General features: G+C 38.1%; 1 protein-coding gene across 7 annotated transcripts in view; it reads right to left on the bottom strand.

Annotated features, from left to right (window-relative positions):
* Window positions 1–3,511: 3,511 nt before the first annotated feature.
* LOC124156587 (synaptic vesicle glycoprotein 2C-like) overlaps window positions 3,512–26,315 on the bottom strand; it is an 82,840-nt gene continuing 60,036 nt past the window's right edge. For 6 of the 7 annotated variants that reach the window (XM_046531224.1, XM_046531225.1, XM_046531222.1 and 3 more), the window contains 10 exons: window positions 24,519–24,572; window positions 20,519–20,680; window positions 18,531–18,693; window positions 17,382–17,503; window positions 16,107–16,348; window positions 13,785–14,038; window positions 12,654–12,925; window positions 8,030–8,189; window positions 6,701–6,828; window positions 3,512–4,529 (listed from right to left, as the gene is read on the bottom strand). In XM_046531224.1, the coding sequence (XP_046387180.1) occupies window positions 4,474–4,529; window positions 6,701–6,828; window positions 8,030–8,189; window positions 12,654–12,925; window positions 13,785–14,038; window positions 16,107–16,348; window positions 17,382–17,503; window positions 18,531–18,693; window positions 20,519–20,680; window positions 24,519–24,572 (1,613 nt within the window). In that variant the 3' untranslated portion in view covers window positions 3,512–4,473. The remainder of the gene's footprint in view (window positions 4,530–6,700; window positions 6,829–8,029; window positions 8,190–12,653; window positions 12,926–13,784; window positions 14,039–16,106; window positions 16,349–17,381; window positions 17,504–18,530; window positions 18,694–20,518; window positions 20,681–24,518; window positions 24,573–26,315) is intronic. The other variant, XM_046531220.1, reaches the window with a different exon arrangement.

Genomic DNA, 26,315 nt, shown 5'->3' with positions numbered 1-26,315 from the left:
ATATATTGCAAGAGATACTTTGGAAATTATGATTAATGAAATTCCATTGAAAAATCAAAACTTAACCACGAAATATTGAGCCATCGACCATAAAATCCCTATTTATTAACCGATTTCCATCGGATAACTTTTAAAATGTGTGTTTTTATATTAAGAACCATATTGCATAATTATATTGACTTGCAACATACATTTTTTTAATTATAACCAACCATTTCCACTGAAAAAACAAAACGTCACCTTAAAATATTCAGCCTCACAGCATTTAAACCCTACCTTTGATCCGATTTCCATCGGATAACTTTTAAAATGCGTGCTTTTTGTGGAGCACCATGGTGCAAAATTTCATTGACTTGCAGGACATACTTTGGAAATTAAAATCACCCATTTCCACTGAAATAACAAAACGTCACCTTAAAATATTCAGCTTCACACCATGAAAACCCTTTTTTTAGAACCGAATTGCATCGAATAACTTTTGAAATGTGTGTTTTGTATGTGGAGCACCATGGTGCATAATGTCATTGCCTTGCAGGACATACTTTGGAAATTATAATCAACCATTTCCTTTGAAAAAACTAATCCTCAGGACAAAATATTGAGCAATCGACCTTAAAATCCCTATTTATTAACCGAATTGCATCGAATAACTTATGAATTGTGTGTTTGTATGTGGAGCACCATGGTGCATAATGTCATTGCCTTGCAGGACATACTTTGGAAATTATAATCACCCATATTCACTGAAATAACAAAACGTCACCTTAAAATATTCAGCCTCACACCATGAAAACCCTACTTTTGAACCGATTTCCATCGGAACACTTTTAAAATGTGTGGTTTTATGTGGATCACAATGGTCCCTAATATCATTGACCTGCAGGACATGTTTTGGAAATTATAGTTAACCATTTCCACTGAAAAAACTATTCATTTCCTTACCAGTTAAATGTTATCCCCCATCAAGCACAGCTACCCCTAAAAATTGTAAATCTATTAACGATTAGCGAATCGATTAATTTGAAGAAAACACTGATTCGAAATATATCGAATAATAGTCCACCAAACATGCACCAATGGATTGCATGAAGTAGGCTAGGACTCACTAGGCTATTCACTAAATTTCATTAGGCTAACTGAAATAATAAAGAAGATATGCCAATTTCGAATTGGCTACTTTAATCTAATCACACTTCGATTATACTGACTATTGTTTTCAACGATTCACGATCCCATTGAGTTTCCATCCACTCATTGCTCATGTCCTTCATAATATGTGCTCAATTATTCCCGTAGATATATTTTATAATATATTTTATTATAGAATATACATATATTTAATTTTATAATTTATAGCAATTCGATATCTTATACAAAAGCGCATATTCGATATGTATCGAAGGGGAACCTTGTCAGCAAACATATTTCTATAGTGCGTTATGAACAATACTATGATGAGCCTATTCACCGAATTTCATCGTAATCAAGATATGCCAATTTGCATATTTGCCCCCATAATCTTATCGATTAATACATCAAATACGCAACTTGGCATAACTTGATAAGTATTTCCGTTGGAGCAATGAAATTTGATGAATGGGTACATAATGGTATTTCTCATAACGCCCAATGAAAATATGTTTTGAATGTAGTCTCAAGTTCGATATATATCGAATCTTATTTTTCGTCTATTCGAATTTTCTCTTGCTTATAGATTTTCACATCCACAGGGAAACTTGAGTAAGAAGTAGTAAGGGAATGACCATTGAATGGATGTGATATCAAAAGCATTGCGAAGTTTTCAATTCACGCGAGGGTATAGTCGAATACTTGATACGATTGTCTGGGAAAATGTGCAAATTGGCATATCTTGATTACTATTGACGTTAGACCGATACCGATGGAATTCGGTGAATAGGTTCATCATATACATATCGAATCTGCTTTTTTTGTGAAATACATCGAATTGCTATAAATTATATAGGTTAACATCTACGGGGATAGTTGAGCATTTATTATGAAGGACATGAGCAATGAGTGAATGAAAACTCAATGGGATCGTGAATCGTTGAACACAAGTGTCGGTATAATCGAAGTGAGATTAGATTATTGTAGCCAATTCGAAATTGGCATATCTCCTTTATTATTTCAGTTAGCCTAATGAAATTTAGTGAATAGCCTAGTGAGTCCTAGCCTACTTCATGCAATCCATTGGTGCATGATTGGTGGACTATTATTCGATATATTTCGAATCTGCATTTTCTTCAAATTAATTGAATCGCTGATCGTTAATAGATTTATCATTTTTGGGGAAGTTGTGCTTGCATTTGATGGGGGATAACATTTAACTGGAAAGGAAATAACTAGGATCACTGATTTTATACTTAAGATGTCAATTAATGTGAATTAAGGGTATGATGCACTTTGGAATATCTTGAAAACTGTTTCTCTAAGACTAAAGAAATTTTGGGGATGGTTTAATATTAGTATTTTTTATACTACATTAAGGACGTATGTTTTGTAGGTGGTATTTCTTTACTAATCTAACGACTGTCTAATACTCATTTTCAAATATCGAATTTACAAACGCTTATGGACACCAAATGTTGAAAAATAACCGCAATATGGCTTCTTTTTTAATCTTTTCCAATATTTAAGTACAAAATTGTCTCGATGCTGAATTAAAAAAAAACCAACTATGACATATTCTCCAAGTGTAATTCCATTGAAGTTTTTTAGAGTTAATCGCGGTGAAAATTTAGTTTCTTACCCTTTTAAAAGGAAAGATTGTGGAATTTTCGATCATTTCAACAACTTATGGACCAAAGGTTAGGCTTCCTATGACAAAACTATACCCTTTACACAACCGCTTGAAGAACTCAAGCGCCAATATACTCGTTAGAACAATGGCGAGGGCCTCTTGAAAATAAGTTCGTAGCGTTCGATCGACCTCCGCGCGTGGACATTCCCCATCGCTTGGCCGCAGTGATCTCGAGGTGAAAGGCAGCGCCTGTGGCGGCGGCAGCACGGCCACGAGATCGCCCTGATGAAATGTGACAAGTGCTTTGAGATCAGTGGCGCTGAAGGTGCGAATTGAGGGAAAGACGTATTCTGTAACTTGCTCTGGGTATTTTTTTCTGGGTTGATCTGGGTATTTTTTTGACGCCGCTTTCAACAGCGAAATTTCAGGTAATGGTTGATTGGGAATTGGGATAGCTTTAGTCTTATTTCTTTTCGACTGGATTATCATGGAGGCGGACTCGATAGAACGGACGGAAAGCCGTAAAAAATTAAGCTGAACACAATCCACGCCTAACCAGCATGCCTGTTTTCGGCTCTGACTTTTCCGATTTCCGTCATAGCCATATATTCCACCTCCATTAGGGCCCAGGTGGGGTTTTTGCTTTCAATTCGCCCCAGCTACTTGGCTGAATAGCCATCGTCATTTCAAAATTACGTCAATGGCCACTTTCACCCAGGATAGCAATCTCATTCAGTTTTAACAACCTGATAAGAGAAAAATATTTATTTACAAAATCAATGGCATTGAAAAATGTACAGTGTTAACTATTTACACAGTTCTCTTGTAAATACATTCTGATTTATTACAAAAGTTTTCCAAATCAGTTGCAAGCAACTCTAAAATTTTAGGCAAAAATTAAGGCACATCAAAATAAATAAACAAACAAATTTCAACCACTTGGACCACATTTCCTAGTAGGCTAGGGCACCTCATCCCATCGCTGCCTTTTAATGAATTCGGTGAGCAGACGAAGATTAGAAAGACTGCTTTATTGATGAGATTGGAACCTCATTAGAAAAGTAGGTTAAGAATATAACAATACATATTCATGGAATATGTATAAAGCATTCAACAACGTTAAGGCCTCAGATTACAAAAAGTGTCACCACAGACTAACTTTAGACTAAAATTCCAGCTTGGACATATTTTTTAGTTCTGAGAACAATGGTGAGTTATGAGTACATACGGGTGGTGGGTTGAATGTACAGGATTAGAATTATACCCGAGGGACGCTTACACATCTACATCACGATCAAGCATTCTGGTTGAACTCACACAAACTCACACTAGCTCCGAAGGAAAGTTACAACTCTAGAACACACACAAAATTTGCAAAAAACTAACTGTGAGACTCAATGGAATGAAAATCAATCCGCCAAACATTCATCATTTGATATAATTGTAGATTGCATTATCCCATGGTAATCCACACATCTTGTGAACCTTCATTTGCTTCAATTAGTTGATGACAGTCTCCCATGTGTTTAAAATGCTCCAGGACTGCCAATTATTTGAATTTTCCAATACGCTTAGAAAAATAAACTAAGCAATTTTTTCCAGCAAGTGCACTGCAAACAGATTATAGAAAAATATCTTTTCACTGGGAAAGAGAGGCAATTTACGTCTAAACCATCGGGCTCCAAACTTACTTCAGATAGAAGCAGGAAGCGTCACATTGGTTGGTCTTGGTTCACTTTTGGAATGGCTAAACACAGAAGACCACTTCCTGTAAGCAGGTAAAAGAATCAGATTAGAAGATATCGCCTTCGAAAGCTTTGAAGAAATAAATCTGAACAGTAAATTGACTTTTAAAGTTCATTATACAAACTCATTGATGATAAAAACTAAAAATATTGGCTCAAAGAAGGATCTACCTAATAGCTATACATTTCCTTAAACCAAAATGTTCCTTTTACACACAGTGGTGGAAAAAATTTACGCAAAGCTCATTGGCGTCTGAAAGCGGCCAGTTCAGAAAATACTAGAAGACGGGGCCGTCTCTCATACGACTGGGAATTTTAAAAGACATGCCCCTTTTACCGCGTGAATAATCATATCCGTCGCATCATGACCAGATCCAGCTACGAGTTCTTCCCCATATTCTCCGAAATATGATTCGCCTGCGACTCACCTAAAATGGAGTGTACTCTCGTCGGGACATTTGTGAACACTGCCGACATATTGGGAATTGAAACTACCATAGGGTAAAGTATCATGCAACGAATCTGAGGTTCCACGGATCAAGTGTCAGTGACGGATGATTAGATGCTGCACGCACTCTGCGGAAATTTTTCTTATCTTAAAACTAAAGCAAAACCTAGCACGAGGTCCAGAGGATGTCGCATGGCTATTGAATGCGCTTACTTATTTGTTAAAATTTTTTGAAAACTCCCATCTGGCATAAAAATTAGGAAATTTGAATTTGGAGTGAATTTTGACTACCTTTTCCTCGTCGTAATCAAAAGTTCCTTCTGTCCTTCACCGACCACCTCCCTCCTCTACACCATGGTGGTCTTCAGGCTTTCACTGACTTTGACGAACATTTCAAAGGTCTTTTTCATGGTCTACGAAGAATGCTCGTATGCGTATGAAGCCCGTATGACGCTTTCCAATAAATCGGCACTCAATATTGTTTAAAATATTGGGCGTTACGTACCGTATGACACGTATAGATTGTAATATGGCACCGTTATGTCATGCATTGGAGTTCCGTTAATCCGAACCAATAAGGACCGAACCCTAAAGCTCGTATGACACTTCCCAATTTATTGGCCAATCCATTGGATATTGGATTATGGTCCAACTGACACACACCAATTTCTATATAAATAATATTGGCCGAAATAGTGTTCTAATATCCCGCCAGAGAAAGCAATTGTATTTCGATGATTTTACGTTGTACAAGCATTGTGTATAAGCATTGTTGTATAAGCATTTGTGTGATTTGTACGCTTCAATCAATAGTGAAACAACTTCTTTCGTACTCATTTTAGAAATTTAAAGCGAATTCTCGGAGCAAAACCAATATTTTCAGCCAAACCGGATGTTTGGGAAAGAGCTTCTTGTTTTGGCCACTAGGAGTCTCAACAAAACTGACTTCTGATTGGAGATTGGCCGCGAGAAAATAGAACCTGTTCTAAATTCCAAATCGGGCGAGAAATTGTGTCTAAAATTGTGAAAAGGATATTGCACTAGAAATTGTTGTGTGTCAGTTGTACCAAAAATCAATATCCGATGGAATGGCCAATAAATTGGGAAGTGTCCTACGGGCTTTAGGGTTCGGTCAAAATTGGTTCGGATTAACGAAACTCCAATGTATTACATAACGGTGCCATATTACAATCTACTAGAAAAACAGTGAAAGCGATACATAACCGTCACTCCTGTATTGTCAGTTTAAATAACTTTTTGGTGAAACTAACTGATTCTGATTACCAGACAAGGACTTAATATGACCTTCTATGTTAAATCACCGGAGGTCTTTCAAAAATATGGAGAAGAATACTTCAAACTGTTTCGAGGGAAAGCCTACGCGTCGTGTCGTATACCAGATATCGACTCAAGAAACACCTAGGAGGGCTAAAATTCGCGACGGATGACGAGGTGCAAGAGGAGGCCAAAGCCTATCTTCGCAACGAGGACGAAAGGTGGTATGACGTAGGGATTCAAAAGTTCATCGTGTGGATGAGTCAAGTCATCAAGCGCCATGGTGACTACAACGAAAAATAAGTGAAGTCCTTTCAAACGACGTATCCAAAAATGTAAATCAATGTCATATTAAATGGCAAAAACAATTGTAGACCTTACTTTTAAGTTTACCCTCGTATCAGTAAAACCAAATTTATTTAAACTTATGTTCTAAACTTATTGAAAAAAATAAATATTTAAATATATTACCAATGAGAGCAACTCCTCCAACAACAATTGGAATCACACAGTTGAAATCGATGAGCCATCCGAATGCAACATTTCCAGTAATGGCGCCAATTCTTCCGATTGTCAGCGACAGTGCCAAGGCAAAAGCTCTGGGCAAAAGAAGAGAAGAAATCATGTTTAAAAAATAGTCGCTATGCATGTGGGTTCACCAAATGCTCTTTTATGGGCAAGTTCACAGTTTTGGTGCTAAACTGACTGTCCGTAAGCTATATTGAAATCGTATATATTTTTTTTCCAGATTACCTGTTTTATAATATTTTTTTATATTCTTTTTCCATTTTTATTGGTATCGCCATCGAAAGGATTTGACCAATGCAATTAATTGCTAAAAGGATTTATTTTGAAAGGTTTTATTTATCGGTCATTTGTCGAGAAAGGGAAGATCAAAATTGATACATTTGACGGAAGTAATCTGTGAGCAGTTGGTTTTAGGAAAAATAGGCCGAAACAGATCTGGTAAGAATATATTCAGAGAAAGCGAAAAATGAAACAGAGGATAGGAGTCCCCAATTTTTATATATTATTTGATTGTACGTAAGGTATCTTGTAAAAGCAATAAGTTTTTTCAGTCATTTCCTTGTCCAAATGACGAATTATTTGCTCTGCATTGATACTAGCTTCGAAGTGTGCAGTTAAATTTTAGTGGGGAGGCAACGGTGGATGGAATCTCTCCTTGCATAACACTCATAATTAGGAAATATTCTTTTGTAAGTTGTAAAAGGAAATCTTTAGAATACATTGGCATTATATGACCGCTAATACTGGTAGCATAGAGTGTGTAACTACGCGAACACAAAAAAGATATATAGCTACTATTACAGTCACTTCATGGTATTAAATAAAGGACATTATTTTTTAACTGATCAGGGATGTCAGGTTTTAATTTTGAATTCATTAGTATATGTTTTATTTTATGAATATCTTTAAATAGCTTTTTTAATAATTTTTGATATGGACCTGATAAAATGATATGGCTATGGTATAATTGATACGCTCTTAAATTTTCAAAATGATATCTTAAATTACAAAGGAGTAATATGTGCTCCTGAGTGACAGAGGGGACATTTTCTTCTCTATTCTTTTAACGGGTGTTTGTAATGGAGCATTTTACTGAACCCTTTCCATCACTTGTTAATGTTAATCCTCGTTTGTTATGCAATCATAGTATCATGCCCAAAATTTACCCACATTATCATTTTATTCTTAATAAATCAAATCATAGGTATTCACGGAATGCAAATATGTATTTAAGCACAGTGAAAATAATTCGGCATTCGTGGTTATACTCACCTTAAGTTGGTGGGAAACAGTTCGACAACTACACACATGAGGGCACTTATGGTCATTCCCGTGATGGCTTCAAAAATGCATGACAGGATCAAGTTCTGCGTGGAGGTCCAAACATAGTTGAATCCTAAAGTGCAAGCACCAGCTGTCACCAAACTGATCACTGAGAAATAAATGAACATCATTAGAATGATAGAAAAACAGTGATAAATTTGGGCTCGAAGATCATGAATTCACATTGACATCTAGTTCGTAATATATATTTTATACTCGTGGAAAATTGCTAGTGCTATTCCAATATTGAAAAATTCCGCTCCATCACGATTGGATTTCCGAATTTTAAACACTGCAGAATTCAATAAGTCAAAGAATAAACACAACGATTGGCCTCTAGGGTGTTGCTTATTTTTTATTTTTTTCTCGGATTTTTGATTTCTACCTCTTAAAATATGCTATGGGGTGCATAATGGATATCCTAAAAATTTCAGCTCAATTGTTTAACATTTAGAGGTCGCTCAAAGAGCATAAATGCAATAACATTAAATTTTCACAATTTTTTGAATTAACATCAGTTTCAGGGGTAACGCACGATTTTATGGTTCTTATGGACCGAAATTCGCTCCATTTTAACGTCTGCTCAACAGTTTTCCAGGAATACAATACTTTACCGCGAGCTACAGCCGCGCGTCACACCCCTGACGGCGAGCTGGTCACTCGCGGCCCGCATTCACGGTCAACTGATCACGGCATTACGCCCCCCTCGCGCCTTCTCTAAAGAGAGTCGGTGGAAGAAAGGAGGAGCTACCTAAAAACCTGTATAGTTTTGCATTGTTATAAATTCTGGAGACTTTTTCGTTGAGATGAATTCGCAGAATAGATGGAACCATTAAGAATGATGTTTAGAGACAACTGTGTATGTTTTCTTACCCAAGTTTGCGTGTTTCACATTTTCTTTAACCTCATCGCAGTCGGATTTTGAATGGCGTAGAGTAAATTTTCGAAATAGAAACGCTATTGATAAATACAATGTTGTTTATCGCGCGCAAGTCTAGTGAAGTATTCCTCATCGGCGTCCCTATAACAGCTATCGCTGCTTGTTTCGTAAAAAAATAAGCTGACTTTGATTCGCGAAGTGCTGCAGTTGTTCTATCACCGCCACTTAACCCTGAAACAAGGATTGTATGCAAATACGAGACAATCGATGATGTCCGTGGTCCCATTCAGGAGTACCAATTATGTCGAGAATTCAAATAATTCAAGAAATACGGTAAATATATTAAATAGAGGTACAGTGTGCAGTGAGCTGTTATAATTCAAGATTTATTTTTGACGGCGATCTACGAAACAGCTAAAGAATGACATGGAATTGAATGAAAAATTGGATCAGTTCTTTGATATTGCCGCGGTAAATGCTCTGGAAGTTATTCAAAACGATATGGATAAAGTGCTCTTGAAAATACAGAGGCGACCGGGACACCTACCTCAAAAGATAGCTTATAGAGAGAGAGTTTTCAAAATATTTTTCTTTCTCAAAAACTTCCATACATTTATTAGTTTTGAGTTTCTGCTTGCACCAACAAAACTAATCACCCAAATCATAAACATATATATTATGCGCATAATATGAAATGCATTGTAAACTGGCTGGTTGGGGTGAACTTGGTTTACCGGACAACTATAAACCGCCTTTGGCTTGCCAAATAATGAGATCCTTCACGAAGCACTTAATAGAGAGAGAGGCGGCAGAGAAGTCGGCGCGACGAGTAGAGAGGAAGAGAAGATATGACGAGTATCGCAGCAAGTCTGAATTAAAGAGTACACAGTAAACCAAGTAGGCCTTGTAAAACTAAATCGCTATCGAATCCCTTTTCATGTTATTACATTGTTGCTAATGATACGTCATTCTTTTAAGAAATGATGATATTTTAATCTTAAGTAGTGAGGATGTTTCTGAAACGAATTCTATTGATGATAAGCCAACGGATTTGTCAAGTAAAAGATAGATTGGTAGGAAAATCCTCATTACACCCCAAATTGCACTGATCTTTGATGCCTTGTGCATTAGCGCGAGATAAGCAGCAATGGTTCTTGCTGCTACTATGTTGTAGTAACAGGGGTTACTGTCTACTAAAGGAAATATTTACTAATTCGTTGAATCAAGTAATTAAATATTATTTTGTATATTACGTCATTAGGTGGTTCTATAAATCTCTGGCTGATTGATGAAATAAAAACAACATGAAAGATTCCATAACTCACCGGAATTGCTAGTGGCCGGGCCGGGCCACTGCTGAGATTGTTCACGACTGCGTTGACTAATGGAGATTAGCGAACATAAAAAAGCATTTTCAATTGATTCAACAAGCGTAAATAGAGGTAACTAACTGTTTTCATATCTAAGGTTCTCAGTCTTATAATTTTTTTTGGGGATTTTAAACCTGAGAATTTCCTTTTTTTCATATGTTAGGTTCGAAGAACAGTGATGTAGTTAATTTAAAGGATAAACTACAGCAAACACTCGGTATGAAAAACGCCAACATAGTATACGACTCCTCCTTTCTTCCGCCGACTTTCGCCAGGGAAGGCGCGAGGGGCGTAAGGCAATGACGGTCGCTGTCCGTGAATGCGGCTCGCGAGCGACCAGCTCGCCGTCAGGGGTGTGACGCGCAGCTGTAGCTAGCGGTAAAGTATTGTATTCCTGGAAAACTGCTGAGCGGACGTTAAAATGGAGCGAATTTCGGCCCATAAGAACCATAAAATCGTGCGTTACCCCTGAAAATGATGTTACTTCAAAAAATTGTGAAAATTTAATGTTATTGCATTTATGCTCTTTGAGCGACCTCTAAATGTTAAACAATTGAGCTGAAATTTTTAGGATATCCATTATGCACCCCATAGCATATTTTAAGAGGTAGAAATCAAAAATCCGAGAAAAAATAAAAAATAAGCGACACCCTATTGGCCTCTTCCTGCGTCATTCAGAGTGGATGATAGCCTTGGTAGAAGTAGTGGTAGAGGGCCAAGGTGGTAAAGGTAGACCAAGAAAAGAATAGTTACTAGAAAGAGACCTTAGCAGGAAGTTGATACAGTGATTTAAGGATCCAAGGATTTGGCTGTGGAAACAAGAAATTTGGGTGCCCACGAACCTTAGGGTTGAGGAAGAAAGGAACAGCACTCTGTGAACTAGAATGATGATACCCCTCCACCGAGCAAAGCCAAGACGCTGCGCATCCGACAATCTTGGGAAAGAACTCGAGCACTGCGCTCCATTAAGATACATGCGACTTTGAGCAACGTGCATGAATGGTATGAAGGGGACTGCAGAGAGGCGGCCCAATTCCATCCCGTATAATAGGCTCATCTCCGTTGCCACTTCGGCCGCATTTTAACTAGTTTTCAAAAATGTCCGCGGCGCGGTGATGAGTACAGTGCGATACACTTTTTTTCCAATATTTTGCATTATAATGTTGGTAATTGCGATGAATAGCACTGGAGAGTTATGAATTCGATAAGTAGCATCATCATGAAAGTACAGTTTGGTTGATATCCCTAATTATACCTCATTTACTCGTGAAACTCGGATCAATTTGTCCGTCGGCGACGCGAGTGTCGTCTTCTGTAAACCCATTCAAATGCACGGTGGGCGACAACACATGAAGAGGCCAACTTGGGGATCCTCGCACACACACCGCTTTGCGCTGCTTTGGCGCAGATACGAGGCTCTCAACCGGTTGTGGAATCCTTGTAGTCCTTTCTCCCTCGCGTTGCTATCCTTGATGGACCGCGAGGGCCTAACACCTAGTACCATGAGCCTCGGTATAATAGGGTAGTTTCCTTCATCAAAGAAAACGAAAGGCATTGATTGCGAATCGATACCCACCATTAGTGTATTCATAATACTTGGTTTTAGAAATCCCAGTTTAGACGAATGGCAATAATAAATTTTATTCTCATTTGAAAAAGGCAAGATTGGCGCCCATGCGATGCCACTCCACGTGACGTCACAGGAACCTAGTATCTATACGAGTAGATAGGAGTTTTACATCGTCTGAGATTACCAATGCATGCATGAGGCACAGAGCTCAGGGAAACATCTCTTAATAATCACCTATTAAAACTGGCTAAGGTTGGAAAGTTTTCTTCGTTTGATAGGGTATTGGTAATCCTTATTTAAGCCAAGCGCTACCAGCTAGCATGGTACTCTGCTACCTGCTAGCATCCTGCGACGTATCAGCGCTCAAAGCCCCGCCCCAAGGTCACCTCACAATGCGGCAGCGGGAACCAGAACGACGTCACACGGAGATTTCCCGGCATTCATACTTAGCCGTCGCGTTTTCGCGCGCTCGAAATTTTTCACATTTCATTTAATCGCGAAAAATAGATATCATCATTAAAAAATCTAAGAGCGTGAAATACGTACTCCAGGAGTAATAATCTTTCGATTTAAGCAATGAAAAAATAATAGGAAACCACCCTATTGCCATGGGAATTAAAGAACCTGGATAGCGTAGTGGTCCGGGCATTGGCCCGGAAAGCCAAAGGTCCGCGGTTCGATTCCCGGTCCTGGGGAATTTTTTCTCGTGGCAATTCTTGCATATGTTTCTGTATCTGTGATTGACATGCTCACCAAGGATGAATTTCTTTCCGAGTCGGTCGACGCAGAGGGCGAGCCAGATGCTGGTGGGGATGCAGGCGATGCCCACGTAGAGCGCATTGATGAACACCTTGGCTGGCACAATGGGCTCGCCGTCCGCGCCGCACGGCAGCGAGTCCACGCCGCCCTGCTCCGCGATCCTCGCCGTCACGTCGCAGATGGACGCCGTTTGGTTCGGGTAGAGAGTTTCGAACCGCTCGAAGCGGTCAAAGAGATCGGGGAACCACAGGATGAGCGTGTAGTAACTGCAAAAACAACGACGGCATCGTTAGAAAAAAATAATCGTTTTAACAGCAGGAACTAGAAATATTTTTATAGTCGATAAAAGGCAGTGCGCTTTGACTGATACAATATGCAGAGTTTTGAAACCACCTTTGAGGCACTTTCTAATGTTCATTTTCTATGTTTAAATAAAGCTGCTGAATTAAGGATTAACTTTGTGAAACCTTTCCATTTTGAAAATTAAAGAATAACACCATGTTAAGTTCACTGACCTGGCGATGAAAACAAGGTGCAAAACCAGGGTCGGGCCAGGCAATTACAAGTCAGCGAACCTTACAAAATGTTATTGAATTATTTCCGAGGTCATATTCTCCTACTGCATAATACCCGGCAAGCAGCTCTTGGGTGCAGTGCCAGGTCTCAATTCACGGTGGGAGGTACTACTTCAATGTCATTGATGTATATTTATTTTATTACGTGCGAGTCAGTAATGCTGCATCCATTTTTTATTTCTTCTCTCAAGCTTTCAGCTATATAAAGGAAGTTTGGTGCATATAATGTGGGTTTTCTGTTTTCATGCAGTCCTAGAATTTTAACAGTCGATGGAGCAGAAAAAAAGCAAAATACAGCGAAATAATTACCGACAAGTTTCACTTGGCTCTTTGTGTGATAGAAGGCGGAAAATTTGTGTTCACATTTTGGACAATAAACATTCGATGAGCGTAGTATAAATGTTCATTATTCACTTTCACCAAAGCGGTGCATAAAGGTATTAAAAAAAAGTTAACCTCGACGGCTCACCAGGGCGAGCAAAGCCGATGAAGTTGGTAAGTTGGGTAACGAGCAGAGTAAAGAACTTCCCGTGCATGCAGAAGCACCCACCTGGACATGAGTCCGATCTGCACGGTGAATGTGATGAGCGTGGATCGGAGCAGGGGCGGCGTGAACAGGGCCTTGGTCTGCGAGGCCACGTTGGCCAGGGCCCTGGCGGGTCGGCTGCGGCGGGAGGAAGCCTTGAGCGCGGCTGGGGAGGTGGCCGCTCCTTCTTCACGCTTCCCCGGCACCTCGATCATGCCGAGAGAGTCCAGGCCTTTGGGGGCCACACCATTCGAATCCACGGGCTGAAGGGCCTTCACCTGCACACACCACGCGAATCAAAGGGTGTAAGTGCACTGGAATTTATCAAGGGACGAGCACAATGGGCCTATGCTAGCACCTGGCCACAATCTTAATATCAATTTTTTTGGAGAGATGTCGTGGAACAACGTAACTAATGATCAACGAAGATATCATATTGCCCACAATTATATTAGCAGATTACTACACGTGTTTCAATTGTTATACAATCATCATCAGGTACTAACAGAAACTAAGTTAATGTCGGCGTCAAAATGGTGTGCCGCTGTACTTAGAAAATTTATATCTAGACTTAGGTGCATGCCATAATAATGAATAATATGTCATTTTAAAGAAAATTTTATTTTCAATTCCAATTTTTTAAAATTCAATACTCAAGACACGCGAGTGCAATAAATGACTCCGCGCACCGAAAAATTAGCCATTTTGTCAACTTCATGAACTTTTTAACTCAACCTAGGGAAAACTACTACGTCTACAACATTCATCTTCCATAATAAGTTGCAAAAATTAATGTAGACTAATAAAATGGCTTTTACGTATTTTTAGAACGCAAATTTTGATGTAATATAAGGAAAATGTTTAAACACTATCTAGTCCTACATTTTACCCCGAAAGAAAAAATAAAATTGATAGAAACACTTCTTAATTTAATTGCAGTTTTTCTATGATCCATAATCTATAAAAATATTTATGTTTGTTAATGTAAATAACTTCTATTAATGTCATGTGGGGCTAGTGCCGGTTACCGGGAAGTAAAGTTTCGCGCGCAAGACGTGGCAACGCAGCATTCGTTCGCTCGGGCGTATTTTTTTATCGCCCATATATAATCTACATTACATAAAAATAATGTATTTTCGGATCATAGAAAAACTGCAAATACATTAATTAGTTTCTCGGTCTCATGCGCACGCTTTCAAAATTAACCCAACCCTCGAAAATGCTGCCTGCTCTCCAAATGAACAGAGAACACTCCAAAAATATTTTCAGGCCTTAGCCCTCACAATAAGGACTAGGAACTTTTTACGTTGCATAAAAAAATGATTTGGATACTGACCAATATGGTTACGAATATCGAGGAGAAAAAATGTTAATAAACAGGAGGACTATAGATATCACATATTGACACCTAAATATAAGCCAATTATAGCCATAATGTGTTGACAGCCATTCACCACTGAAATCGTATTATTCATGGAAAAAATTCAAAATTTGGTCTATCAGGACCAAAGGATGAAAATGGGCAAGTCTATGCTCTCTAGGTTTAATACGAGGAACATTACTAATGCAATTAAATCTTAGAAGGTAAATACAATAATTCTGCAGCATTCCATCAAATATTTAAGGCGTGTAGACTATCGATTGAGCGAAAACTATTGCTACCCCGGTGTTACAGAATACAATTGACCTAAAATTTTAATTTTATCCTTGCTCAAGTTAAAATGCTGGTAACGATCACAAGTTTGTTCTAAAGTCATGCCAATAGATGCACATTTAAAAACTTACCCATAGGAAGGTAATCAAAACTAAAGCTTTGTTCACTCAATACGAGGTCTGCTCAGAGAAACGAGAATTTTAGTTTTTCGAAAAAATATTTATTTATTCCTCTACATTTAATGTGGTCCTTTATTTATATAAATTAACCTTTATAATAGTCCCCATTAGAAATTATGCACTTATGCCAGCGCTTATTCTAATCCTAGAAAAACTTTTTTGTCCCTTTAAAGTTCTCTTTATTTTTGAAAATAGGAAAACGTCCCATGGAGCTATGTCTAGCGAACATGAAGGCTGGGGGATTGTTACAGTATTGTTTTTGGCCAATAGTTCCCCAAGCATGCAATTAAGTGTGGGTCGAAAATCGGCGAGCTCATAAAAGCTTGTATAACCATAGCGGCTTCCGCAGAAAAATTAAGCAATGAAAATACAGCTGAAAACTTTATCATACATCAGGGATATATAAACCAACATAATAAAAAAATTGACAACCGGAATCTCCAAACTCAGGAGAAATTTAAAAATTTAATTCCAATTATTTTCTGAACACGCGTCATATACGCATTTCCTTACCTCATATTCTGTCTTCTTTCCCTTATTGTACTGGTGAATCTTTTGGAATACCACGTACGCCTCGTCCAACTTGTTCTTAGACATGAGGAACTTCGGCGTTTCGGGAAGCGTGCACAGGAGGCAAGCGTTGAGGATACTGGGCACGCCGCAAATGGCCACGAACAGACGCCACGAGTTGAAAGTGAAGCCGCCGCCCGCGGACACGAAGGACCACGTCTGCGGAATCACCCACCACGCCAAAGCTACCGAAAATACGCGTAAACAAATGTGTTAGACTATTGCACTGCCATCTAGTTTTTACGCATCCTGAAAATTTCAGCTTTATAAATATTTGGAAAATGGGTTAAAATTGAATTGCAAGATTTGACCCGGACAAGACGGCAAACAACAAAGCGAGTTTAGAAAAATGCTGTGAAATAGGAAATCCATCCGCAGTTAAGAATGGCGAAATAATCCAGACCTTTTGTAGGTATTCTATCCTAAACCCGAGCTGAAATGATGTTTTTTTTTAAATCTGAATCATGGACAAGAACTTAGATTATGCCAGATAAAAAACTTTTGGGCTATATCGCCTTAAGATCTTCATATTAATTTAATATTCTTAATCTTCAGATTCTTTTGAGAAAGCGACCAGCATCGGTCGGGAAACGTTGGGCCCACACGAGAGTTGACGCGGTGGCATACATAGCCCAAATTTTTTAAATCTAACGTGACGAGTGCCCGCGAAAGTTTTAACGAAGAACTTAGATTATAACTATAAAAGTAGATTATGGCATTATCATGCAATTTGTGAGGGAGTGATATCTTAGCTAATAAACGACAGAGCAAGAAAGCATTTTTCATAAAAAGGTAAACTTACGACAATTACTTCTGTCAGATTTTTAAAAAAATATGTATTTTCTCATGCTACGCCTACCCGTTAATATCTGATCAATATTCGACAACTGATGAATTAATCATAGTTAAATGAAATAGAATACAACTGCTTATTAAGTAATTATGTTTCTCGTATTTTTTTGGGGGGGGGGGGGTAAGTCATCTATGAATATGCAGGTAGTAAAAATGATCATGGGAAATAAACAAAAACCTTTTACAAGTTCATATTAAGGATATGTATCGCTGTCAACGCATTCAACGCAGTGATCGCAGTCAACAGTATTACTGATGACCAATACTGGCAATGAGAGGATCCATTTCCAAAACATTCGTTCAATATGTGCTAGCACTAAAAAGAATAAAAGCAGGAAAAGGGAAGAATGGTAAACAGTGGTCTACCCGGCAGCACGACAACTCCGAAGGACCAAAACAGCTCCAGCCAGCAGAGCATTTGGTCTCGCTTTGACGACGGAAGGAATTCTCCCATGTAGGCAAACACCAACGTGGAGGCTGCAGTTATCCTAAAATCGGATGGAAAATAATTAATATAGGTGATTTTAGGAGATTAAAGAGTTAAAATATTTCCACAAAACTGTAGAACGAAATCACACGAATCTTTGAGTGGGTAAACCTCAAATGAATAGTAAGACATTGAAGGGAGGTAAAAGATGCACAACAGCCCTTGTTGTAGAAAATATGCGTATAAAGTATTTATGATTTTTATAAAATGAATATATGCATAGTGAGGCCCGGATACATGTAATTAATGTCTAAGGGATAGCATTGTTTCCTACAATCCGTTTCACAAAGTTGCAGTTACGTTCGTAAAGAATCGGTTCATCGGATTGTAGTTCAGTTTGCATCAAAATAAACCAAAATTGATTTCTTTTGATTGAGTAGATGTTTAAAAGTAAATAATTTTTAAAAGATCTAGACTGAGAAACCATTATAAGTCTCTCGTGGCATCACCAGGTTGACGCCATTCGAATAACATTCTAGACTAATAAGTAGTTTTCTGCCTTTTAAAACCCCTTCGTACGCACTCGTATGACTTGCAGGCAACACATGGAAATAAAAGTTCCTTTTTTATGCAGAGATTCACCATATTTACAACTAAAATCAAATGAAACGAAAATGACTATTCAAGCTAATGCCATGGCGTGCCACCAGCATAGATTGATTTCAGACTTGGAAAGAGATGAGTTTCACGAATTCCAGATGTTTTTCAAGAAAGAATATCTTGGCCGCTTAAATGGCAAGTTATCTGAATAAAGTATTTAAAATTTTAAGCTCATTTTGCAAATAAACAACTCAAAAAACAATCATGATCATAACAATCACAATTTTTAAAATCAAATAAAACAAAAATACCCATCCCAGAATGGTAAGGTCATGCACGCTCTGAAAAGCTAAATTATCCAGTAAGTAATCATTTCCATGCTTTTCCCATCTTTTACGATAGAAATTTTGACTATTTGAAACATATGAGTCTCCTCTTCATGAAAAAACGCCTGGCCTAATAATACCCCAATCGAATCTCATGCTCACCCAAATCCGTTGAAGAATCTGCAGACTATGAAGAGCCAATAGGACTGCGCGATACTTGACGCAAAGCAACAGAATGCATCCAACAGGAGACCGGAGACCATCATCCACTTGCGACCCTTGGCGTCGGCCATCAGGCCCCAAATGCAAGAGCCCACCAGCATGCCTGCAAAACAAACGGATTTGCGCTAGAGGAGAGAATGCTATTAACGAATACACACGAACTAAGTATCCGATATCTTGCGACCAAATATTGAAGCATTGAAAAGGTGATCGCGTGAGAATAGCTGCTTGAGCGTAGGTGGTTATAGTAATTTTTTAATGGTGTCGCTGAAAATTGCGATCAATATTAGTAATATTTTATGAGATTACATCCAAGAAATTTGCACTCATAAATTTACTTTGAATGAAATAATATTTCATTAACTTAAACCTTAGAGTGTCGCTATGGCGCTCCTCCTACAAAGCACTCTTAGATGCTGATAGTTCACTAACCATTCAACAGTCAATATTAATTTTATTTTAGCATAAACTATTTTCTTTAAATTATAAAATTAAGTCATATTACCAAAAATTCGTCAAATAATTCATTATAAAGGTGAAACCTCTTATAATAAAGATTTCTTAAAGTTTTTGAATACATACCTTTATTTGTTTTTGAGACCTAAATTTTTTTCAAACCCACTGCAAAATCAGCAAAAATGCCTCGGCAATTTTAGCATAGTGTCTAGAAAATCGGTTGGCACCGAAAGGGTTGCGTTAAAATAGAAATCGGTACGCGTGCACTTTCGGGATAATCTACATGATTACACCTTCCCGAACAAGACTTGCGCGTAATCTTGCATTAAATATAACTTTGCGGTCGTATTTCTTCTCTGGCAAGATCTATAATTTCGCCTCATGAGGTTTTCCATTTGATTCGCTTGCCTGGAACACACACATACATATGAGTACTCCTGCAGATACTATATCACTGATACCGCTCGTAATTAATTATTTTGATTGGGTCTGAACTATTTCGTGCCATTAGTTGAATACTGATGGCCAACGTCAGTGTATTTTACAAGCCCAAAGACTTCAATCATGGAGGTCATCGCTAAATGTTAACAGGTATATAGAAACGATGGTCGTCAACACGTCACACACATGGCGGCTTTCCACCCGATCACATCTCCGCCAGTGATGGTGCTGCCACCTTTGGATTCGCGAATCGAAACGCACTGCCAGGGTGAATAGCTATATTCTGGGTACAATAAGAGCAAAACTTGCATCTGAATGAAACTTCGGTAAGTAGGTGTTTTATTCCAAGTTTCAAGTAATATCCGCGGAATAGATAGCGGGGCAACTTAAATTGAGTTACTCGCATGTGCAAATTTAGGGCGAAGATTATACAGCGAAAAAATCATTTCCAGGATTCGAACCCGGACTCCCGAATTTGTGACAGACATTCGATTATTTGAACTACAAAGGAATCTTTCTGCGCTGATTTTTTTAAATTCAGGAGGTCCATGAATATATGAAAACAATATTATTATTTATAATTGATTCAAATTTTTAATTTTATTTCGAGTGAAAAACCTTTTGGTCAAAAACCTTTACTTAACGCCTGTGGAATTTCCGCACTTAATTTTAACTCCAGTTTAAACTCTTTTGTGCACACATAGAATGATGAAAACACGCCTCTCCAGTGTACGCATTATTTTTACACATTTATTATAGCATCAAATTCAGCTTCTTCCCCTGCCGATTACAAGCCAAATTCAGAATTTTAGCAACCCTTCCGTATGTGAATGAGCAATAACCCCAGTCCACAATAATGGCAACTCTAAGGCAAATACGTTTGCTGCTAACCCGATTATAAGTACAGAAAATACTCTAGTAAATATAATTTTTGTGAATATAGAACCGTTTTCAATACGAATCCAGCAACCAAGATGTGGACCATACTTGGCAACTGTCTCGTCCCGCTTCTATCTCTATCTCCTGCTCACCTATGTTGGGCGATGCGCTCAGCCGGCCCTTGTCTTCGGAGCTCAGGTGGAAGTCGCACTGCGCGGAGGGCAGCACGAACGAGATGGTGGCGATGCCGATGGCGGCGTTGGCGAACACCGAGCCGCAGATGAGCATCAGGAAGTAGTTGAACTTGCCCACACCTACCGCGGACAGAGAGAGAGGCAAAGAAAATTGACGCACGCCAAGTACAGTAGGTACAAATTCAATAAGTTTCGTAAATGGATCATACTAACAAAAGGTTTTTCCGTAGGGTTTTTGGATTTTTTAGGGATTTTATTTTCCAATCATAGTAAGGTACTCAACGAGATGAACTGGACATTTAGTAATGAATTTCATTTTCCATTCGATATCAACACAGAACAGAGACTCACCCTTTTTGATGAAGTCTTCTCGGGAAATCAGCCGGGTCAAGATGGACATTGCTGCCAGGGCGGTTCATTCGCCCTGAAGACGATGGCTGAGAAGGTCATCGAAACGTTGGCAGCAGTTTCCATCTTGACCCGGCTGATTTCCCGAGAAGACTTCATCAACAAGATTCGCCGGGAAAGTAGCAGATCCTTCAGAGACTCACCCGTACCCCTGGCCCACCAAGTTTTTACATAATTCTTCTATCAATTTCTGTTCCTAACTCTGGCAAGAAAAAAATGACTTTTATCCCTTAAATTATCATCCCCTCATATAACAATGCTGTGGAGCTATTGTCATAGCTATGGGCTTGTCATAAACCTACCGTTGGTATTTATAATATGGGAACCTGAATGCTACGCTGGAAAAATTTTAACAGTTAAATCAATTTCAAAAATACATTTTTGAGTTGCCACTAATTCTTATTTTTGGAATGGTAATTTAGATTTGTCTAAATTGCAAAAAAAAAGTTTGGGACAAATCTCAGCTAGATAATTTAAGAAAATTTTGTTTACAATTTTGGAAAATCGTAAGCATAAAAAAGGTTGCAACAGACATTCCATCATTTTTTACTTATTTAATGCCTCACGCAAATCCTAACTGTTATGAATAATAGCTCTAACGCAATGCGGTGTCGAAATAGCTGGAATTATAAATATCTTGTACAATATGTGGTACGATGTGGTGGAAGTTATTAATATTGGTTAAATTAAATTTAGAACATATTGCAATGTTTCAATCAACTAAATGAATTATAAATATGATTCAAGGCAAAGTTATATAAAAAATCATAAATGCGATTAAGAAGCATTTGAACAGAACGCATGAAAACCCAAATAAAAAAAATAGGGAAGTGCACTAATTTTTTTTTATTGCTGAATTTGAAAGTTTAGCCTAAAAAAGAAACATTAGTATAGTCACTTTTATTTTCTGCATCTGGGGTATGCACTTTAAAACGTTTTGAAAGTCGGAAAATTTCATGTTGCGCTGAAACACAGTGCCTCCATCTTGATTGAGATGTGACGTCACAAGGCAGTAGTCACCAGTGGAGTATCGCTGTATTCCGTCGCATTCTTTAGCGCGGCAAGAGTTTCCGGGAATCGGTGGAGTTTGCTTCCTAAAAATGTCGTCTAGTACCGAAAACATGAATTCAAAATAGAATTATATATGATTTTTTGTTCCAAATTTCATCTCGACGTCGAAACAAAAGCCTGGAGAAGATATTCATTCCCGTGCCTTAAGCACAAGCTATACGGAATAAATGGTTCAAGGCTGCTCCTGACTCTTACCTATCGATGATATTCTGTTTTGAAGATCATTTGAAGGTATTGTAAGATCAAATTGATATTTATATTATAATAATTTACTTAATGGGTACCTCAGTCACATCAGAAAGTGTGTTGAGTCAAAATATAGCATCTTCCGCGTAGACCTACGTAATTTATAAACTGAAAGTAGTTTGGTTAAAGAATTATGGCGCGACTGTTTTTTTACACGACCGGGCAAAATGCGTACTTTGCCCATGATATGTGCATATATGATAACAAACGATTTTTGTTAAAGTTAATCTTTATTTGTTGAAATTAGTACATTTATAGGTGATACAGATATAAAGGTGCACGGCAGGTCGCGCGGCGTAATTTGTACTCCACTGGTGACGGGTTCATCTTGCTTATCTAAAAAATTAGCTACAATACCTCGAACTTTGAAAACTCGCAATATAGGCAGTCAAAGTACATTGTAAGAATACACGAGACCATTATAGCCCAGAATGTACGTACAATGTCGAAATCCTTGGTTTTCAAAGATTGACGTATTTTATACGCCAGCGCGCCCGGTCCAGGGTTATCAACTTTTATTTCATCCTATTTGTTAGTTGAAATTATATTTCAGAATGGTTCTTTTAGCACTGCTACTGAGGTAAACTGGTAGGTACTGAGTACAAGGTACTGAGGTATGTACTGAGTAAGTAAACTCCCTTTGGAGTAATGTGAATTACAAGTGTTCGAAATATATGGCATTTTATATTCGCTTTGTGTTCTTATTAATTATGCCTGTACGCATATTGTTGCTTGCCGCGAGCCTTTAATGGTATGTGCTCTTGCAAGAGTGGTTTTCATTTTTAATGTGGAAGTTGGTCAGTATAAGCAAAGAAAAAAATAACATTTTAGCGCACACCAACCCTTGTAGTCATCGTATCTCGGCGTTTGTAATGACACTGCTAAAATACCTAAACGCCATAATGACGATAAAAAAATTGTCTCATGTCAATGATTGCTGCAATTATAATTAATGATAAACTAGACGCCGTATGATCACAATGAAGGCAACAAAAAATAATGCCATGACGTAGACTTAACCACGGTCCTTCGGGTAAAATATTTCCTTTGACTCGTGCACTCTACCACTACCCCAACCGACCCATTGGGAAATTGAGGATATTTTGAATTTATATATATAACTTGTAAAAAGTAACGCATGAAAATTAATTAATTACAGCCTAACTAACGCCCTAATTGAAAAAGATGCAGTAAGGTACGCGGTCTCCCCTTGTTAGCCTTAACGTCTCGCATTTCTATGGAGCGTTGAACCTGTCCTCCTTATTCAAAAATTCAGTAACCATAAATACATCAAAGTTTGGTATACCATTTATAAATCGTTGGAATTTTCCTTCTCCCAACCAAGATTATCTTTTCTTGAACCCATCCTGGACAGCGAACCATTGCAACAACCAGCCAGCTCGGAAATAAGGCTAACATCCCATGATTCTAGTAGCGAAGGGCGAACGTTCCGGCCGGCGTGAATACATACGCAACGGATAAGTCTTGCAGCAAACGTCTGAAATAGGTTTATTAGTTTGACTCGGTTCTTACAAAAAAAGTTTTGGCATGATAAACGGCATTGTGCCAAAATATACCCAGCGAAAAATAAATGCCATCATGCATTTATTAAAGATTCAATGTGCTATTCGTACTACTCTTTCCAAACTTGAAGTTGACACGTAAATGAATATTAATATATTACGCAATGATGAAGTCGTTTACTCAAAAGAGAAGCAGCCACGTATATAATCTGAAGATATTTTATGACAGCAAAAAACGGATACCCTCAAATTCTGTAATTTTTCTATGCAATAATAGTGGTAGAACTAAACGGTGTAGAAGCTGCCTTCTGCTACTGCCTTGTGACGTCACGGCCAATATTCATCATGGACACCCGTTTTCGCGGCCTTTGAATTTTTCCATATTTCAGACGGTCATCTCGAATCAAGTATTCACTATTAGGATTTAAACTGTGGTTTTACGACATTATGTTATTCTGAACTCTAATTTAAAAAATGTGTTTGGTGCATTTGAAACACTAGTGCACTTCCCTATTGTCTCTGGCTTTTTAGAAAATATCGAGCATTTCACGTGCCTTGATGGTTATTAATACCCATCGGGAGGTATTCATTTAGAAGGTGGGTTAACAATGACACTGATATAAACCTATAGATGGCGATGAACAGCAACAATTTATTTAAACATACTTGAGCTCCCGTTGACCGCAGTGATGGAGGTTTTCAGCGCTTACCTGTAAGGCCAATGGCAGTCTCAAAATCGGCCCCCAATTCACTCTTGTCCCGACCTGAAAACAGAGAGAGAGAGGGAGGACCAACTGTCAGTGAGCAGTGTCAATTAACTAAAAGCAAAGCATGTAACCTAAATAGCTCCAAATAGTACTGAACACCAAAACTCAAACATATTTAGTGTGGGTGTTCACTACTATTTGGAACGCCGGAAGAGTATGCAATGCCACTTAATGGTAATTGGAGGACTCGAAATGCATGCGTCAAAAGCGAACGCTTTGTTTTAACTGATAAAATAAAAACTTGCATTGGAAAGCTATTTTTACCATTTATACATTTAGTAACATCGGAGGAGGAGTACCCCTCTAAACCGTAGCTGATTCAAACTACGTTTGTCTAATGGATAAACTCTTCCCGGGCCAATGAGAGAAATTTCACAAAATTACACTCAAAAATTTCGCAAAATTCTCACAAATTTGCACAAACATCGACAGGTAAATAACACAGTAAAAATATATTCTTTAAAAAAATAAGGTTACTTAAATCTCACATTTTTGAATGCTGTGGACAGTAATATTTTGTCTCCAAAAAGTAATAGAAATAGATATCCAAATGTACTCTGCGAACACTGTACTGTAGAAGTAATTCGGCAACTTCTACCGCGGAAACATCAACTTGTCCCTATTCATACTTTCCGCGCTTATCTTCACGATTAATTCCAAGCACATCTTTCTTCCTGGGCACATTCAGGCTTTCCTCAGTGTTAATACATACACAACCCAGGAGTTTAATAATGATTTTAAGCATAATTATTTTGCCCTGCTGTACTATTTGTATTCCAACAATCCCAAGAGATAAAATGCAAGCAAATTCAACAATATGAAAATGAAATACCACAAAACAATGTTAAATGTAATACATTAATTTAAATGTACGGGGATTAAGTACGTTCTTACTGTCAATTCATGAAAACTCAACTTCAAATGCAGACAGGCAACGATTTTTTCGCTATAAGCACAAAGTATGGCTAAGAAGTATTGCCTGAAGTCGACAAAACTTCAGTCAGTGACTGATTTTAGAAATCAATATCTTTCCATAAGTTTGAGAAGTTTTGAAGACAGATTAAGGAACAATTCAAATAATAAATTTGAGCGGAAAATTATTTTTCACGCCAAGGTACTGTTGGTAAGGTTTGAACTTGTAGAAACGGATTGAACAGAGCAGGAGGAAAAATTGAAGCACGTTATAATGCAAAGCAGAGAAGAGCAAGAAGAAACATCGATGTACGGAGATTGCATGAAGTATTCGAAGAAAAACACGATAAAAAAAGAAGAGGACCCGAAAGAGTTTGCTTGGTGAGTGGAGCTGACGGAAAGGGGAGAGGAAATTGCCATACTAATCAAAGAAGATGAGTGAAGAAATATTGGAGATGATTGCCGCCTCTAACATGGGAATGTGTGATTCGCAGTAGCTAAAGTGCTCGGTGAAAACGCAATCAATCTGGAAAGCTGATGCTGAGGAAATACACAAACATATATCGAAGATTACCGATCAATTAAAGCCGTTTTTCAAGAGAGAGAAGAGTTAAGAGCATTAATTACGTTGTATTGCATTGGAAATTCAAGGGGACGTTGGAAAACAAGTACTTGAAGTGTAACGTGCAATGAAGGTCAAGTGGAGGAGGAGTTAAATATTTGTTAAGGAAAAGGACTGGATATAAAGTGCTTTTGAGGTGGCCAGTTTGTTCAGATGCAACATCTTCAAACGAGTGCGAGGAGAGGCAATGCCATGAAAACTAAATC

The sequence above is a fragment of the Ischnura elegans genome, chromosome 3 (assembly GCF_921293095.1).
Source record: "Ischnura elegans chromosome 3, ioIscEleg1.1, whole genome shotgun sequence".
Classification (NCBI taxonomy): Eukaryota; Metazoa; Arthropoda; class Insecta; order Odonata; family Coenagrionidae; genus Ischnura; species Ischnura elegans.
This window is presented reverse-complemented; position numbering and strand designations above follow the sequence as displayed.